Below are 19,343 nucleotides of genomic sequence, written 5' to 3'. Positions count from 1 at the left end.
TCGTAACCATGAGGGACTATTGTATACATGAAGCACACACACATTTAGGATCCGATTCTGCATTCCTTGAAATCAGTGGGAGTCTGGGCGTGAAAGGAATGCAGGATTGGGTCCTAAAGCAGGGGAGTAAAATTCGGTGCCAGATTTCTTTGAGGAGAAGAAGAATACAGCACATCCACAGTAGCCACTTTTCAGTGTTTCAGATTTCCAACGGCTGAAGCCTGTGAAAAGTGGCTTCTGCCAACATGCAATATCTTCTTTTCAAAGGAATTTGGCACTGATTTTTTTTTCCTTCCTGAAATAATCGAAAGCCCTAGAAATTCACCTTTCCCTGCACAAAGCCTGAGCGATCAAGCTTGGTGACGGGGGGGGGGGGGGGGGGTTGGGGGGGAAGGAAGGGGAGGGAGACCTATAGGGGCATCCTGATTGCAGTGCAGGCTATGAGCTAGGCTAACCCTTGCTGATGCCCTTCCATGCCCCAATATGGGGTTTGTTTGTTGTTTTTTTCACCCACTGGATCCTTGTAATTCTCCCTGCTTTGTCGCCACCCCTGTAAAGTAGCATTCACATTGCTACTGGGTCTTGTGCAGATCCCCTGCAGGGGACTGAGTGTGCCTCCCAAGGTTAACAAGTCATATGAGTGCAAAAGGGCCCAAAGCAGGTTTATAGCTTCCTATCAGTGGCATGGGGTAAAGCAGTGGAGAGCCCCCCTCTCCCCCCTACAGAAAATCTCCATGGCAGATGTCCATAGCTAAGCCCAGAGGGAGGAATGTGGATGTGTAGGCCACAAACCCACAGGCGAGTTTAATAGAAACTCAAAAAGATTTTGAATCTTTTTGTTTCCTTTTGGCACTTCTGTAATTTTACACACAGGGCGAATTGTTCTTTTCTTAAGACAGTAAAAGAAAGCGGGCCTCCTGGATGAGACTCATCTACTGTTTTATCCTAGGGTAAATTTAGAGATGAGGAACAGACCCCTTGATAGTGATGGGTTTGTTATTATTTAATAAACAGTGTTGCCAACTATCTTCTTTTTATTGCATGCTTCTGGTATTTGGAATTTTACATAAGGCCCCAGCTCTTGTGATTACCTGAGAATCTCAGCTTACATTCCTTTTTTAAAGTAACTTTCTAGCCTGCATGGATGCAGAGAAAAGATTGAAAATGTGACCCTAAACCTGAAGGCAAATGAAAAATACCCAACATTTATTATTTGTAAAAGTCTCTCATGTTTGAGGTCTAACTCATGATTTCTGAATACTTGAAGTTGGCAGGACTGGTACCATAGGAATTCATGATGCCTTTCATAGCAAGTAAAGATATAGTCCCAGAGGGTCATTCCTTTCTGCCATTCAAAAAGGGTGGCTGGCAGGATGAAATCAAATCATACATTAATTCTCATAGTACAATTATAAAATCCTGCTCCTACATATCCCCCTTTTGACCCTGTGAGAGGTAGGGGGAATGACCCTCTTGCTCCTACACCTGTGTCAAAGAGCTCACAATCTAAAGCACCGAACCTGGTGCCCATATGCTGTTCTGACATCGTGTAGGAGTCTAAAGGCGACACAGTGGAAGAATTCCCCTGGCACAGGGGCAGTACAGGGCCAATTTACTGTTCTCCTGTGTTGGTCCAGCATGGTGGGCAGAAAGATCATAGAATATCAGGATTGGAAGGGACCTCAGGAGGTCATCTGGTCCACCCCCCTGCTCAAAGCAGGACCAATACCCAGACCAGTTTTTGCCCCAGATCCCTAAATGGTCCCCTCAAGGTTTGAGCTCACAACTCTGGGTTTAGCAGGCCAATGCTCAAACCACTGAGCTATCCTTCCACCCCTGTTTGTAGTGCTCAGTGCTTCAGGGATTCTGCACTGCAGAGGTATGGCTGTTCTAAGTTATAGCAGCCCTATACTAATGCCCGGGGTCATTTTGGCACAAAGGTTGGCACCTCTTCCTGGACTGCACTTTCTGGGCTGAGTCTCCCAGGAGAGGCAGCAAAGAATCTGGCCCCAAGATTATAATGGAAATGCTAATAGAACTTTAAATTGGACTCCACATATGTGCAGCTATTAGTGTAGCCCAGAGTCAGTGTGCAGCGCTCCAGAGCTTTGCTTCCCTCTTTTGAGTCAGATGCAATATAGTCCGTTATCTACTGCTGCAAATTGGCTGTGTGTATGTTTATATGTCTGGTTAGCATGCACACCTTCAGATGTCACCAAATGCAAATGCTAGTATGAGACCTATAATGATGCTGTCCTAACACTATTCATTACAAAGATGACATCTTAAGCTGTTAACCAGCAATTGGATCCATGTTTTACATTGCTCAATAAAACAAATATGCACAATTCATTTATCAGTCAGGCATGAGAAACCAGGAATTACTGTGTGCCTGGGAAGCCTTGTGAGTCATGAATCAGAACTCTTAGTGGTTGTATCCCTCAGAGAGGTGTGGTAATTCCATGTCTAGTGAAGTGGAAATTATAAAATAAAATTAATAGTGGAAAGGATGCCTACTAAAAATGCATCATTATATCTTGCATCAGTATCTCATGTTCTCCAGAGGAGTCAATTATAATAGGACACCTTGGTTATAGTCATGCTCTTCTAGCAGGGACTCCTGTAGTTTATAGGTGCAATTTTCAAAGTGCTCAGTGTAGACATTCCTCTACTTCCATTCAGCCATTGACTTCAGTGGAAGCGGAGTTGGGCCAGTGTTGAGTGCTTTGAGAAATCCCACTTTATATTTCTGGTCATTAGTTGCAACAGGGGCATTGCAGCTGTTGCAATAGAGAAGCCACAGCTCTCCCTAGCACTTCTGTCAGTCGGTTCTTTTTTTATTGCTGACAGTGCAGAAGCTCTCTGGGTGACTAGGGGAATGCATGATGCCCTCTTCTGGAGAAATGGTATTAGAACTTTAGGTTCAGGGAATTCACCACCAGCTTTGCGCACAGATCCACACGAGAGTATTCCTTATATTGTACCTTCTGACAACAGGAACGAGAGGTGAGGATTTCACTTTCTGCATAATAGTCCAGATTGGTAGCCTTAACAATTGACCTTTATAATCAGATTTGCTTTAATTAAGTAGCTGTTCTCACCTCAGGAAATTATGCACCCACATCTGACTTCTGACTGTTCATCACACCAAGATGTGCTAATTAGATTTTCTGAGTAAAATATAGGCGTCTTGTTCCACACAACAGTAACTTTAGATTGTGAGGAGTGTGGCGATGCGTTTTCTTCCAAATGGACAGATAGTGTTGGATGTGTGTCATGTGTTGTCCTGGGGGCTGAAGTTTAGATGCATGACATTCCCATTATTTGGAAAGAGTGGTGTCTTCATAACCAACATTAGTCAGGCAAACAATTCAGGCTTTTCTTATGATCTCACTCATAGTACGACAGTAGTCAATTATTATAATTCCCAAAACGTGCATGTTTTTACTCATGAAAGAATTTTACACACATTATAATAATATTTGTGCCACTGGAAGCACGCTCATGTAGCTGCGTTTTGCCGACGGAAGAGAGCTTTCAATGAGCAGTATAGCTGTGTCGGTGGGAGAGCCTCTCCTGCTGACATAGTGCTGTGCACATGAGTGCTTATGACGGCAAAACGTATGTCACTCAGGGGTGTGGTTTTTTTTCACATCACTGAGCAACAAAAGTTTTGCCGACATAAGTGCTAATGTAGATGTGGCCTAAAAGTTTGTGACTTAATAAAGGCAACTTAACATCTACACTGAACAACTAGCGCATTGCTGATAACAGGTTTGCCCTTCCTAAATGGCACTGCAAATGTTTTAGCTACTAGCATAGAGGGGACTGGACAATTTTCAGCCGAGTTACAAAAAGCTTCATTGATACCGCAACCAGGTCTCAATCACATTTTGTTTCATTAGGTCTAGATCATGCTTTCGGTAACAGTGCTAAAAACAGTTTTGTCCCATCTCTGCTAACAGTTTGACTGTTGTCAACACCAGCTGAGGTGTGGGGAAGACAGGAGGGAGAAGGGGCTGACAGCCAGTGTCAACAGTAGATAATCTTACTAGGCAGTCTCTTTGGGTAAGTCTACACTGCAAGTGAATGTTTGTTTGTAGCATGGGTAGGCATAGCCCCACTAATTTTAATCAAACTAGCACAGGTAACAATGGTAGTGTAGATATGGTGGCTCAGGCTTCAGCACCTGCTAGCCTTCTGACTGCATATCCAAGCGCCCTGGCAGCTTGTACTCTGGTAGATGGCCTGTAATAAGTCCGTGCCACCACATCTATGCTGCTGTTCTTACCCATGCTAGTGAGATTAAAGCGACCGCAGGTATGCCTACCTGCGCTACAAACAGGCTGTGTCCCAGGCTGACCTGTTGTTTTTCTGGTACTGGGCAGGTGTGAAACTGAGAGTCACTTCCTCTGTGCTGTTGAAAACTGGTCAGACAAGGTAGACGTGCCAGGGTCTCTATCCAGCTAAAACCACAGAAGGAGGAAGGAAGCCATGTGTTTATGAAACACAACTGTAGTGATGGTACAAAAAGTCCCACAAGCAGCTATGGACTCTAGGCCAGGCCATTTATTATAACTGATTTAGTGATCTATCTGCATGTTGCTTCTGGTTTTGTCAGTCTCTGACTTTTAGAAAGTGATTACAATACACTGCAAAAGAGGACAGTAGCCTGCAATGGGATACACCGATATAGTCATTAGAAGGGGAAACTGGGCAGCTATTTTTTGGACTAATAGTTGTTGACTTTTTGGAGCTTAATTGTACTTAATTCAGTTATTCAGTACAGTGAATGGAATGCACATCATTGCTTATTTTTCTGAAACACATATGTAGAGACCAAAGTTCTGTAGCAGTTTGTGGTGTTTGGATGATAACTTCTTGTTTGAGTTAACTATTGTATTATCCTTGACCAAATAAACTCCTCTAAGGTAAAAGTCTTGTTAGGCTTATTAATTATTATTAAGAATACTAGTTACCAGGTGAGGAAGCATTATGCTATTGATATGTTATGTGAGCTTAAGCAAGTCGCTTCATCTCTGTGCCTCAGTTTTCCCTTCTGTAAAATGGGAATGATCATGTTTGCTTTCATTTGTAAAGCACTGTGAGATCTAGCGAAACAAGATGCTATATAAAAGTCTGAGTTAAAATCATGTTTAGAAATTGACATTTTGTATTACATCAGCTGTATGAAAGGGGAGGTTGAGGTGACCATCTTTGTTGTGGGCATATGGAACGGTAACTTCTGAGAGCAGTGTCTAATCAGGCTGCAGGGGGTTGCATGCTGTACAGTTAGTGAAAACTGCCACACAGTGGCAAGCCACTAATGATAGAGTTTTCCTGTGCTCTGGTTCGCTGAAGCTATATTATTTCACAGGGTGACTAGCAGCCAGTCAAGTGCTCAGTAAGAGAAGTGTATTTGGGGGTTTTTTTTTTTGGCTCAATTTGCTCTGGGCCACATCATGCTCCCGCCTCTGCAGTCCTGGAGAGTCCTGATGCAGTGGAACTGCTTCAGATGTGCTTTGCTACAGGAAAAAAATTGGGGTTGGGTTTGGGGACTCTCCGTGGAGCTGTGCTTTGCAGGGGAGGGATAGCTCAGTGGTTTGAGCATCGACCTGCTAAACCCAGGGTTGTGAGCTCAATCCTTGAGGGGGCCACTTAGGGATCTAGGGCAAAATCAGTACTTGGTCCTGCTAGTGAAGGCAGGGGGCTGGACTTGATGACCTTGAAAGGTCCCTTCTAGTTCTAGGAGATAGGATATCTCCATTGATTTAATTTATCCCAGGATGCAAGGCACTTTGGAGTACAGGGCAGGGCCTGTGGATCAGCGCTAATATGGGTTTACAGCCATTCACCATGAGGCTGCCATGGCCTAGGGGGACGATTCCTTTCCCTGCAGAGATTGCATCAGGCTTTGGCACTTCATTGCCTGGGCTGCTGGTGACAGTGACTGTGGGTGTGGGTGGGGTCAGGGCCGGCTCTAACTTTTTTGCTGCCCCAAGCAGCAAAAAAAAAGCGCTGCCCTGCTGAGCCCCCCCGTCGCCGGAACCCCCCCCCCCCCCCCCCGAGCGCCGCGCCGCTGGAAACCCCCCCCCCCCCCGAGCGCCGTGCCCCGTGCCACCCCCCGCTGAGCGCCGCGCCGCCGGAGCGTCCCCACCGAGTGCCACGCCGCCGGAGCGCCCCCACCACCCCAAGATAGGCCGCCCCTTACCAGGTTCCGCCCCAAGCATTATCTTGGTTGCCTGGTGCCTGGAGCCGGCCCTGAGGGGGGTGAGAAAGAGAGAGAGAATTACCATTTAAAATAGTAATGTGAGTTTTCTGCGCTGACTCACAGGTTGGGCATCCTTGTGTGTAACATGGGAATGTTACTTAGTGGACAAGCAGAAGCCCCTGGCTGTAGTGAGGCCACTTTATTCCTACCATCTGAAAGCAAGTAAGCGGCAGGTACTTATGCCCGCCAGCTCTGAATCCGAGGGTGTGCACAACCATGTCACCCTGTCAAGAACCACCCAGCAGCTCTTTTTTTGGTATTGGATCTGTGACTGCCACTTGGCTCTGAACTGGGTAACACAGTCTGGGCAGACAACAGCGTTTGAGGGTTTTTTTCTGTCCTTCGAGAGCCTTTGTAACTCCCTGCCGGTCCCTCCCACCCCTATCTTCCCAATGACTACGGATGAACGCATGCTTCCTGCACCTGGGCCCACAGTGGGTGTAACTCCTCCACAAGCTGGCACAAGCCACATGTGTTTACGGGCAAGGCAGAGGATTGGCAAAAACACTTTTAGAATGAGCCAGAGTGACACTTCAGGAGACCCCTGGAAACCAGGCTTTATGTTGCCTTGATCCCAGTAGCTTGTGTGATTAAGGGATAATACGGATGGTGGAGGAGTACAGTGTATGAGGCAGTAAAGAGCTTTACGAGGTGATTAAAGATGCAAGCGAAATAGAGAGTTTCAGGTTACCACAAAAATCATTTTTGTCGTGCTTTGTGTGGTTTTGAAAGTGGGGGAGGGGGATGGGATGTGACCAGTGCCTCCTTGTTCACTGACCTCAAGCTGAGCTCAGGACTCAGGTGAGTAATTGTCAGGGTGGGTGGTAGGGATGTGAGAGAAGGAGTTGCCTGGAAAGGAGCAAGGCAGCTGCTCATGCAGCGCGGTGTCCTGTCAGCACAGATTTGTGTGCCATTTACAAGGGGATAAGGTGAGATGTGGCTGATCTGTGATTGGCTGAGATCCTTGCCTTGGCAGATGGTGACACATGTAGGGTACTGTCTCTTTTACACAAAGCAAGCACATTGGCCTGAAAAAGTTTCTAAGGCCTGAGTGGTTGCAGTGATTCGGGTCTTTTGTCTCTGGAGGGTGAATGCACTTTGATCACTGAATTTTGTGAGTGGGCTATGGGATGGCCAACTGGATTGGTGATGCTGTCCCAAAGGAAAAAGGGGGCAGCAACTGATGGGATGAGGAGCAGGCACTAGGGCTCCAGGAGCCAGGTTCCTCATCGTGAGGGGTCAGGTAGGGTGGAAGGAGGGTTCAGGCCTGGATCCGGCTGCTGGAGGAGTCGTGGAATAGGGGAGGAGAGAGAGCAGTGACAGCTGTGCCCTGGCTTCTCAGGGCAAGGATAGGAAGCAGGTTTCAGGGAATGGCGAGGCTCTGGGTAGTGGGGAGGACATGCTGGGGAGAGGTATCTGGGAGGCACCTCTGCAAGCAGAGCAGAGAGGCATGTTGGAGGGTTACAACAGCCAAGCCAGGATGACTGGGGAGAAGACGAGGATCACTGAGAGTGGAGACTTGTGGGAGGTGACATAGGAAGAGAACCTCTTACACCTGGGCCACACCCCCAAGAGGCAGCACGTTCACCGCTTACATGGCACACAGTCACTAAAGGGTTACATTTCAGATGATCACAAGGAGAGCTAACCAATAGGTAAGACTGATCTAAAGAGCCTATTGCTGTCACTCAGGCTAATGGGCTGTGTCCTCACAGTGGTAATCTTCCAAATTGCTGCCTGCCAGGTTGCATTTTGAGTCAGTTCACATTGAGAACCGAATTGTCAAAGGTCATTTGAATTCACACACATGCAGAATGAGTAACTGCACTCAGTCAAGAGCCTCGTTTTGTGCAAGCAGGCAGAATCGGGTGCAGTGACAGTGTGCACACGTACTCCTTTGAAAGTTGTCCCTTAAAACTCCTGTAAATGGTCCTCTTGAGGGTCTATCTACTGAACAGTAATCTGAGTGAAGGTTTATAAGTCAGTCAGATAGTGCAATGACTTTGTTTCCATGAATGGACCCATTTTACAGAAGGAACTTTTAACATGAGTGTCCACCTACCAGTAGCACCCAGAGACAGCAGCTTGTGAGAGCTACACTTCAGGAATCTGTACTGAAAGGAAAAATTTCCCTTCGCTATGCCAATAAGCCTCCAGCCAACCACATACAGCATGTGATTACCCAAAAGGGTCAGCTCAGGTCCAAATGTCTCTGTGCCATACACAGTTTCCCATGGTCAGAGCACAGCAGCAGTTTCTAAAAGACACTTTTAAACATTTAAAATTAATCACATTTTCCTCAGTGTTGTTTAGAGAAACTGTAAAGATTTCTCCCCTCCTCTTCAATTGCATTCTGCTAACTGGCTCTCCAGTGAACAGCCCTCAGATTTAAACTCCTGGAGGCTGGTAGCCCGTGTTTATGGTAGAGCGCCTCACCTCTGGAACTTATTCTTTTCTGGGTCTGTGAGTATCCAAGTTTGTTCCTTTGGGGTGGGGGGAGGAATTGTGCATGTTTTACACAATAAAAGTAGTTTCAGTGTGTGTGTGTGTATATGTGTGTGTGTGTGTGTATATATATATATATATAGTTAGTGTATTCGAAGAGCGTCATCATTGGCCTGTAAGCATAAGGTACCTTGCATTGTTCATAGGTCTGTGGGTTCAATCAAGTTGTCGTGCACTGCAAATGGATTCTTGTGTGTGGCCCTTAACAGGGTATATTGCCATCTCTTTACCCAGGCTACTGCCTCTTAATGGTTTGATGGGCACACCGGAGTGGGTGGTAGCTTGGGCCAGATAAATCCCTGGTGATGAACAAAGTTCAGTGGAGAGGAGAGGATTTACAACAGGAAGAGTTTGGCTCCTTTGGCCTGATTCTTCTCTTATGCACACTGGTTTTGACACTGAAATAACTCATGATTTATGCCAGTGTAAGAGAGAGCGAGGAGATTCAGATCCTTTGTGTCTAAATGACTGGTTGATTGTGGGGGTTTTGAGTTCCTGTCTATCACAGTGTTTGTTGAGATTAATCTGGAGCCTGTCCTATATTTTTAAACTGTAAAGAGGTCCAGAGTTTATATCGATGAACACACGTTATAAATACAATTAAACTGCTACTCATAATATAGTAAGCCCTCAAAGGTTGAAACTGAGATCTGTTTTCCCCCCTCTATCACCTGTGCATATTGCCAGTTTCAGGTGCTTGCGAGTGTTAATAAAATGTTCTCAATTTACAAGTTAGAAAAAGTTAAGATGCATTCGTTTCTAATTTCTTATATCGGGATCTGAAAGTCAAGCTGGGTTCCATGACCAGTAATAAAGATCCTGCAGTTAGAAGTTAGCTGTCAATTTTGTTGATGATGAACAACCCAGACCACTCTCAGTTAGCTGTATTGGTACTGACATGATAACAGGAGCAAATGCGATGGCCGCTGTCTTGGCTGACACACCAAGGATTGAACCAAGAACTTCAAAACTAAAACTAAGAGCTACTACAGCTTGAGCTAAGAAGCCACAAGTCTCTAGTAGGTATCTGTAGCAACTCACAACCTCTGTGGATTGGCACAGCAAGGGACCCATAACATACACTCACCCATGAGTTTTACACAAGCCGTTTTTGTCAGCAGCATTAGCAGATGCAATTGGGTCTGCAGATGTTATGTAAGAACATGACATTTATTTCATACTTTTTGGACAATAACTGTTCATTAAGAAAAGGAGCATTCAAGCAGTGTGACCCTTACAGGCAAAGATTGTCTCTTTTCTGTGTTTGTAGAGTGCCTAGCACAATGGGACCCCAATCCCCACTGAGTACGGGGCACTATCGTAATATAAATATTAGCTAATAATGCAAATTAGAAAAGCGAAATAATGGGGAGGGCGTGCCCCTGAGGTCAAATGTTGAGCCTATCATTCTTGATGGTGTTCAGTGCATCATCTATTTTAAAAAACCACATTCGTATTGGAGACTCTTGCTATGGAAATGGAGTACAAGACTCTGACAGTAAAATATTTTACTAACAGGGAGAAGACTGCGAGGAAAAGCCTTCTACAATGTCAATGGTAAAGTGTACTGTGAAGAAGACTTCCTAGTAAGTAAGATTTCAGGCCTTTCTTCTGTTTGCTTGTTTTTAAAGTGAACGTTGTTGTTTGTTTTTGTGCTGGCTGATATGTAGTGTGAGACCAGTTAGCCTTTGAGCCTGTCCCTGCACCTACTGAAATCAGTAGGAGTTTTGCCATTGACTTCAGTGGCAGCAGGATCAGACCCTTAGACTGAAATTGTAGCCATGAAACCAAGTGCATAACTGTCTGTAAATCATCTCACAGTATAAATTATAAGAGTAAACACGAGCTGTTCAAGCTTTGGGCTTGAATTGCAGCCACAAAGTTTGCCAAGCCTAAGCTCAAACTCAAACATCTGGGGAATACCAATCATAACAAGAGGGGAGACTTCTTAGACTGCAGCGTGTCATCACTGCGTACAGTGTTGCTTTATTAAAGGCATAGTTTTAATCACTATTCTGCTATGAACTGCGTGGAGCTGCAGTGTGGTTCGCTGAAAACCACGGAGGAACAACTAATTTTCTCTCAATAGACCCAGTGACTTTGCAAGTGCTGTATGCTATTAGGGGCTGATTCATGAAAAGAAAAATGGAGGATGCTGCTGAGCTGTGTTTGTTTGTTCAGTTAAGGGGAGGATTCTACAAGTAATTCAACGGACAGAAAATGATTTGATTGAATGACAGTTACTCTATATGTCATCGAGATTAAGATGAGATGATGTTTGGGAACTGAAATCAGAGAGGAGTGTCAAATGTTTGCTTACAAGATGAAAGAATTAATATGTTGAATTTACAGCATCTGGCTCCTTATTTATTGAAACAGCAGCATCCTTTTGGCGGCTCAGTATCTGAGGTTACCCCCCATCCATGTGTCATGAGGGTATTAATATCTTCACACAACCTCCAACAATGCTTGTCCCACACCAAAAACTTTAACTGGCAGTTCCAGGGCTTCTCAAGTGCATTTCTCATCAATGCAACCCATAAAAATCAAGGAAATCTCTGGTATAGGAATCATATCTACCTTCATACCTACCTGTACACACCCCCAATCCCATTCTACGTGTCACCACAACTAGAACTGGTTGAAAAAAGGTAACTATATTTTGCAAAAAAAATTTAAAAGAAAATAACCTTTTTTCATTTCATTTGAAATTTTGGTGGGGAAAATCCCATTTGCTCTCACTGTTTTTACTGCCTACCCTTTCCATTTTCCAGTGGAAGAAAAGGGAGGAAAGTAAAAAAAGTCAGTGAGTGGGATTTTACCACCAAACAAAACATGTCAATATTTTTCAAAAATATATACAGAATTTTTTTGTTTGATTTTTTTTTTTTTTTTTTTGGTCAAAAACAGGAAATTCTGGAGAAATCAAAATAATTACACTGAAAAGTTTTGCAAAACACCATATTTCAAGTAATTTTTGTTTTAGTTGAAAAATGTTATTCCCTTCCAATAAAAACTACTTCTCCTGCAAGCCAAACACCTGCTGATTCAAATACAAAGACATGCCCTATATTCTGACCTGGAAATTTCTCCTTTAAACAGCCTACAGTTTATATATTACTCTTTGCAATACCTTCATCTTCCAATCTGCCAACCGTGTTTTTGAAATACAATGAACTGTTTTCTTAGCACCCCCCCACTCTACCCCTCCTCACATTATTATATTAATGATATTCTAATGTATATTGTATTAATAATAATAAGCAGGACTCACCTACATTTTCCAGGGGTATTTCTTGCTGCTTATTGCAGCACTCAGCAACTCCTGATCTTGTTGTACAGCGATGGAAAAATAAGGGACATCCCTTGTAATAAGGGACTGTTGGCAACCCTACCCTACTTTATGCTTAGGACAGGTTGAACATTTTCCGTTGAGACTGTTATTCAATAGAAAATAGGGACTTTGACTAAACAAATTGTGCATGGACGGTGCCTGCTGTCCTCAGAACATTTCAATAATTTGTTGAAAAACTGAGCACCTTTCAGCTAAAATCCCAGAACTGTTGGTCAAAAACCATTTTGGTCAAAACTTTTCAGTTTTCAGCAGAAAATGTTTTATTTTAACGTTTTAGACAAAAAGTTGAAAATTTCTGCTGAAACCCCTGTCCCCCCATTTTTTGAGTAGCTGCTTTTCCTGTGCTCACCCCCACCCTCTGTTCCAGCTACAGGGGTCCTGGAGCAGGTAGGCTGGCAGCGAACACTCCCTACGAAACAGAGGTTGTAGGGATCCTAAGGTGAACTCTGGTTCACTCAGAGCATCCCTGGGTACTAGGTTTGTGAAGCTGGAGCGTTTACTGGTGAGCCCTGACAGGTCTTCGGGAGCCTGAGGAGATGTTGGGGAGGGCTTGCTGTGTGCTGCCTCAGGAACAGGCCTTGGGAGGCTGCTGGGGAGCCACCGGACGCAGTGAAGCTCTGAACCCTTCATTGCCTGTGCTGTAAACTGATTGCTTTACAAAGAACACATCCTCCAGCAGCTTCCTGTGGCACAAATCACAACAAGAATGCTGGGAATTGTTTTATTTTAGATGTATAAAAAAATCTAACCTATTTCTTTAGTCTAGACTTACATAACATGGGGCCTAAAGTTTGAAATGCTACAGCTCAGCCATTAGTTAGCTAGAGGCAAGTAAAAAAAAAAGTGAGGTTGTAAGCCTTTATTTAAAGAAGGAGCCATTTTAACTGTTTCTGACCCCTAAACTATTGAACAGAGTTGCTCCTAGCTTGAAAAGCCAGTCATTCCGTTAAGAGTAAGTGCTATAAGTCTGTAGCTCATACATAGTGCTTTTTAGATGCAACAAAGCGATTTGATCGCCACTGTAGGTACGAATCTCCATGCAGCTTCAACTCTGGATTCCCTCCGGATGTCACCGTAACACTGAAGTAGAGATGTTAGAGACGGGGACACTACTGAAGTATGAGATCATCCAATCCACCTCCCTGCCAATGTGGGATTGTTTCCTATGGTCTGTTTTCTAGGGTTTTGTCCAGTCTAGTTTTAACCATGCCAAGGGAGGGAGCTTCTATCACCATGCCAATAGCAGATGTTAGTCTGAAATAATCCTGTGGGGATGCATTTGGAAAAATGGTCACATTGAAAGTTTTTAGCTTAAAATGTGTTAGGCTAGCTTCTCTGTTACACCCCTTGCCAGGCACAACACAGATGACCTACGCTCAGGAAGAGGGTGCTAATCTAACATACAGCAGCCTCCAACAACTGCCTGCAGGCTGCACCCCAGCCCAGAACCTGCACAGCCCTCAGGTGCTCTGGCCACTCCTCCTCCCACGACAGCATGCCCCCAACAACCCCCAGGCACGGCCCCTAAGCTGGATGCGGGGACAGCAGCAGGACAACATCTGCCACACTTATGATATTCCTGCACCGGGGAAATTCTCCTTTAGCTCGCTGCAGCCCTTATGGTCAGAGCTAGAGCAAAAAAATCCACTGATCTAGGCCAACTTCTGGCCGCACCCCTCTATTACAACCATAAATTTCAAAAGGCGATGACTGGAAAGCTGCTTTCAGGCTGCCTATATTATAATTCTAGCCATGCCAACAAGCAGTTGTCTAACTCAGGCACCCATGTTCTCACGTGGCTTTTGTTTGCAGTGTGAACAGGATAATATGGTTATAAATCATGTTAGGAAATCCTAGGGCAGCTTCATTGAGCTACAGCGCAGCAGTTCTGTAACTGTGTGATCCTGTACATGCGACAAACAAAATGAGCTGTTGAGCACAGACTCTCCTAACTGCATTTGTCAGGTCAGGGACTGTGTCTCCATCTGCATTTAGAAAGTACCTGGCACACTGTGGCCACGGGTGGAATCCAGCCAGAAAGCCCTGTTCTGACACAGGCTTATGGCATAGACAGCAATGTAGCATTTCCATTGATTCCCAGAGGCAGCTGCAGGGTTGTCAATGTTTCATTGCCCACAAACCCTTAGAAATAGCAATTGTCGCTGCCTCTCGTCTCCCTCCCAGCAAGAGACACAATGAACGGTCAGCAGGGCAAAGTGATGTCTCCTTGTCACCTGGCGAAGGACCCCTCGCAGTCCGATCATGAACCAGAGTGGTGCTGTTTTTAACAGAACAGCTTTAAGTTCAGTGCAGCTTTCTGTTTGTGGATCTTAAAGTGAGACCCTAAAAAACTGATATTCTGTCTGATCTGGGAGAACATATGGCACTTCTCATAAGAGTGTAGGTTTCCCCTGGCATCCTTGGCCACTTCATCCCCTCCTGACGCAGTCATGCAGCAAGATGTACATTGGCTCTCTCTGCTCCAGAGGCATCTGCATTTCAGTGATGATGCAATTCCTGGGCCAGATTTTCAGAAGATTTCTGCTCCCATTTAAGTAACAACGTAGGCGTCCAGATTTTCAAAAGAGCTCAGCATACTTACTGCATATCAGATGCTGAACTCTCTGGAAGTCTGTCCATAAGTGTCACAACGGGAGTTGCTAGGTGCTGAGCATTTTTTGAAAATGTGTCCGATTGTTTGTAAAGCACTTAGAGATCTTTATGGATGAAATGTAGATGTTATCATTGTTATTATTCACTCTGAGCGAGTTCCATTGCACCACCAAACCTGAAGGCAGGACATAAGAATGGCCATCCTGGGTCAGACCAAAGGTCCATCCATACAGCCCAGCATCCTGTCTACCGACAGTGGCCAATGCCAGGTGTCCCAGAGGGAGTGAACCTAACAGGTAATGGTCAAGTGATTTCTCTCCTGCCATCCATCTCCACCCTCTGACAAACAGAGGCTAGGGACACCATTCCTTACCCGTCCTGGCCAATAGCCATTAATGGACTTAACTAGATAAATACATGGAGGTTCTCTTTTAAACCCTATTATAGACCTAGCCTTCACAACCTCCTCAGGCAAGGAGTTCGCTGTGTGAAGAAGAACTTCCTTTTATTTGTTTTAAACCTGTAGCCCATTAATTTCATTTGGTGACCCCTACTTCTTATATTATGGGAACAAGTAAATAACTTTTCCTTATTCACTTTCTCCACACCACTCACGATTTTACATACCTCTATCACATCTTAGTCTCCTCTTTTCCAAGCTGAAAAGTCCTAGCCTCTTTAATCTCTCCTCATATGGGACCCATTCCAAGCCCCTAATCATTTTAGTTGCCCTTCTCTGAACTTTTTCTAATGCCAGTATATCTTTTTTGAGATGAGGAGACCACATCTGTACGCAGTATTCAAGATGTGGGCGTACCATGGATTTATCTAAGGGAAATAAGATATTCTCCATCACTTTTTTAATGATTCCTAACATCCTGTTTGCTTTTTTGACTGCCACTGCACACTGCGTGGATGTCTTCAGAGAACTATCCACGATGACTCCAAGATCTCTTTCCTGATTAGTTGTAGCTAAATTAGCCCGCATCATATTGTATGTGTAATTGGGGTTATTTTTTCCAATGGGTATTACTTTACATTTATCCACCTTTAAATTTCTTTTGCCATTTTGTTGCCCAGTCACTTAGTTTTGTGAGATCTTTTTGAAGTTCTTCACAGTCTGCTTTGGTTTTAACTATCTTGAGCAGTTTAGTATCATCTGCAAACTTTGCCACCTCACTGGACATAGATACACCCAGCAAAACTATGGGCAGGTACATTCTTCTCAATTCTCCACCTGTTTTCTCTTATTGAGGGCATAGATTCTCTCTGTCTTCACCTGTGGGGAGGGAGTACTGCAAGTCTTTACTGCTATTGGTGGAGTTGTAGATAAGGCAGAGAGGGTGGAGTGGGACAAAGGGGTACTAGAGCAGCGGCTCTCAACCTTTTTGGGCTCAGGACCCATTTGGGAACGATGAGCGCCTTTCACGACCGAGTACATAAGAAGGTGCTGCCCCCGAGTAGGAGGTCCTGGGGGAGGTCAGGTCCTGCCTCCAGTGGGTAGATGGGAGACCTAGAGGGGGTTTCAGAGTCCACCCTGCACTTACCCCACAGCAGCGGCTCCTGCAGCTCCAGTCCTGTGGGACTATCAGGGCAATCTCCAAAGTTGCAGCACTGCTCAGGTTTGGCGCTGTTCTCCTGACAGGGGACCCCTTGTGCTGAATTTGTGTGAGCGGCGCTGGGGGTGGGAGCAGCGCTACTCACTCAAATTTGGCCTGGTCGGCCCATCATCAGCATGAAATGTTCTGGTGACCCAATTTTGGTCTGCGCCCCACAAGCGAAGAAGCCTTGTACTAGAATGACTGATGCTGTGGCAGTAGTGATGCTATAGCAAGTAATATGTTAAAGACTAGGGCTGGCAAGCCAAGGCCACACAATAAATGCATGGCTCACTCTGTTTTTGAATTTGACATCCCGGTTCCAGCTCTCCGCTGCAGACGCTGAACTATGCCATCGCTATAAAAGTTTAAACCTGGATTCTACTTCTGTATAATTATATCCTTGAGATAACTAACCTCTATTAATTTCCAGTGGGAGCACTTAATGCAGGGCACTATTGAACATAAACATAAAAAAAAAAATTATATCAATTTCCTTTGGTTTCAGGGGAGATGCCAGTGCCCCCTACCCTCTCTTTAAGGTAGCAAATCTAGCAGCATGTAACTCTTGCCTCACTCCTGTTATGATAGTTACTTCGTGAAAGGAGATAAAACAAATGACAGTTTAATCCTCCCCTGAAAGCTCGTAGAACACACATGGCTAACTCCACCAAGAACAGTCCCTGTTATGGCTAGTGAGTAAAAATAAATGCCTTCCACTATAATAAATAATCCCAGTCAGGCATTACTTGTTCCATTTTATTGATAAATTGCTGTATAATCAGGGGGGAAAGAAAAATAGTTCAGTAATTTTTAATCGTGGCCAATTTTTCTTTCCCCTTCAATATTTAAATATCCCATAAACTAATTTTAAATAAATTGTTGTTGTTCTTGGCGAAAAGATTTAGAAAATGTCACCAAAGTCTGCAATCCATTATCTTCTTTGTCATTCTTTTAGATAGGGTTTTTTCCCTTCTCTCTACTGAGGTAGTAGTATTGAGGGGGCGGAGGATCTTGTGGAGGCTGAGACAAGAGAATTTCCCCCTAGAGAGGGAATGCGAGAGAAAATGACCCACACATGACAGATGTTAGTCACGTCGCTTAGTACACTAGTAGAAAGGGCTCAATACTATGGCAGTGAGGCCTGTACAAGAACTTGTGTAGGCAGCACAAGTAGTATTCCCGATAGTTAAGGTTACCTGACACTTTCCATTATGAGGGTCTTTTTTCTGTTACTTGTAACTTTGCCAAACTTTAGCCATTTACACTGAAATTTTCCATACCAGGTGTCGGCCTCAGGCTAATAATAACTCACACAGTTCAGCCATTTCTGTGAAAAAGATTAGGGAAAATGCAGTGTCTTTTGCCATCCTCGTTTAAAAAATAAAATCATCAGATTTGACCAACCCCGTCAGTTTGCAGATGCTCAGTAGAGTTTGGCAGCTAAATGTTCCAAAGATTCCATCTGCATGGAGCATGCTCCAGGCCCTCCCAGCTCATGTCCAGATTGCAATGTGCCATCCCCATAAAATTACTGAGAATGCACCAGCCCACGATGCAGGGGCTAAGCAGAGATGTCCCTCCATGTGCGCCTCCTGTCTGCCAGGGTCCCGCTGTGCGCCAGGCACAGGAACTGAACGCTTTCTCCTCTGCTCTCAGTGCACCCCCTACTGGTACTGAGGCAGCATGGAAGAGGAGAAGGCAGTAGCCTGACTCCAATGAAGGGTGGGGGAGGAAGGGACAGGGGCAGGAGCCTGTGGGGATGAAGGGATTAGAGCAGGACCTGAGAAGGTAGGAATAGGGGTAGTCATAGAGTGTTGGGGCGGCAGGAACTGGGTCATAGGAAGAATAGGGGCAGGAGACCAGGGGAAGGATTAGAGATGGGGAAACAGGTAGGAGCCAGGGGGACTGGAGTAGGAGCCGGGGGAGGGGCGGGAAAGGGGGGTAAGAAGCAGGAGATGGAGAGGGGCAGAAGGGTCTATAATTAAAGAGTATATCATACTGCTTATGCACAGGGAGGCCAAATTAAAGTTGTGCAGGAAACCTCTGGCACTTCCTAACCTTTGAGTGCATGACTTTGCAACGTTAGCATTGTTTTACCATAGGGTTTTTTGTTTTTAATGTAATATGGAATAGAATAGAATAGATTTCTCATTTGTAGGATTGGTTAACAAGAGTCTTATACTTATAAACAGAGATGTGAAACTGTTCAATAACTCCTTCCTACCAAACGAAGCCTGGGCAGGGAGTATGTTATCATACGTTTCTAAAGCACCTAGTATAATGGGGCTCGGACACTAATTTGGGTCTCTAAGCACTATTGCAATAGTAACGATCTAATAAGAAGATAGTTCTTTGTAGTTTTTGCATATGCTATTGCTAAGCCTGGCAGTGTGGAAGATAGAGAAGCCCCATCCTGGTAGCTGGGGCCTTAGTGTAATGGAGGCTGGTGTCAGCTGGAGTCAGAGGTTTGATTTTCCATCTCAGTGAGTATAAATAGTTGTAGGTCTCCCTTGAGAGGTGAGCTTTGGAAGCAGTGCATTAGTCAAAGAGCATCATCTCTGTTAACGGAGATTCTCAATCAGAAAATAGACTCGTGTTGAAAAGGTAAATGGTGAAAGCTGTAGCTTGTTAGTTAGTTTCCCAGCTAATGGGAATAATGTACTAAATGAAGGTTTAGATAAGTATGTGAACGTAATATTTATTTTTAAATGCAGTCTACCTAAAAAAAATTATTAAAATACACCTTCCAATCATAAGGCAGATAAGGGTGTTTATTAGCATCTTTAAGAAAACAATGGGAATAAAGCTTGGAAGGGGATGTGCTAATCTCTTAATGTTCTATAACAGGGGACTCAATTCTTCACGTGCTCTCAAGTCCTGTGGTCATCCCATAGCGAGAATGCTTATAGGATCTGGTCTATTAGTTGTATTCTACACAAACAATTATATATTAGAAACAAAAAGAAAAGAAACCACTTGTGTTAAAGTATCATTAGGA

General features: G+C 44.5%; 1 protein-coding gene across 14 annotated transcripts in view; it reads left to right on the top strand.

Moving 5' to 3' along the window:
• Positions 1-19,343, top strand: part of WTIP (WT1 interacting protein) — a 118,797-nt gene that overhangs the window by 75,164 nt on the left and 24,290 nt on the right. For 8 of the 14 annotated variants that reach the window (XM_065567228.1, XM_065567223.1, XM_065567227.1 and 5 more), the window contains one exon: positions 10,295-10,362. The exons of 3 other annotated variants lie outside the window; for them this stretch is intronic. In XM_065567228.1, coding sequence (XP_065423300.1) covers positions 10,295-10,362 — 68 coding nt within the window. Of the gene's footprint in view, positions 1-10,294; positions 10,367-19,343 lie in introns of those variants that run through there. 3 more of the 14 variants (XR_010592596.1, XR_010592597.1, XM_042852161.2) reach the window with 2 other exon arrangements.

Source organism: Chrysemys picta, chromosome 14 (assembly GCF_011386835.1).
Source record: "Chrysemys picta bellii isolate R12L10 chromosome 14, ASM1138683v2, whole genome shotgun sequence".
NCBI lineage: Eukaryota > Metazoa > Chordata > Testudines > Emydidae > Chrysemys > Chrysemys picta.
Note: the sequence above shows the minus strand (reverse complement) of the source record. Positions and strands in the feature narration are given on the sequence as shown.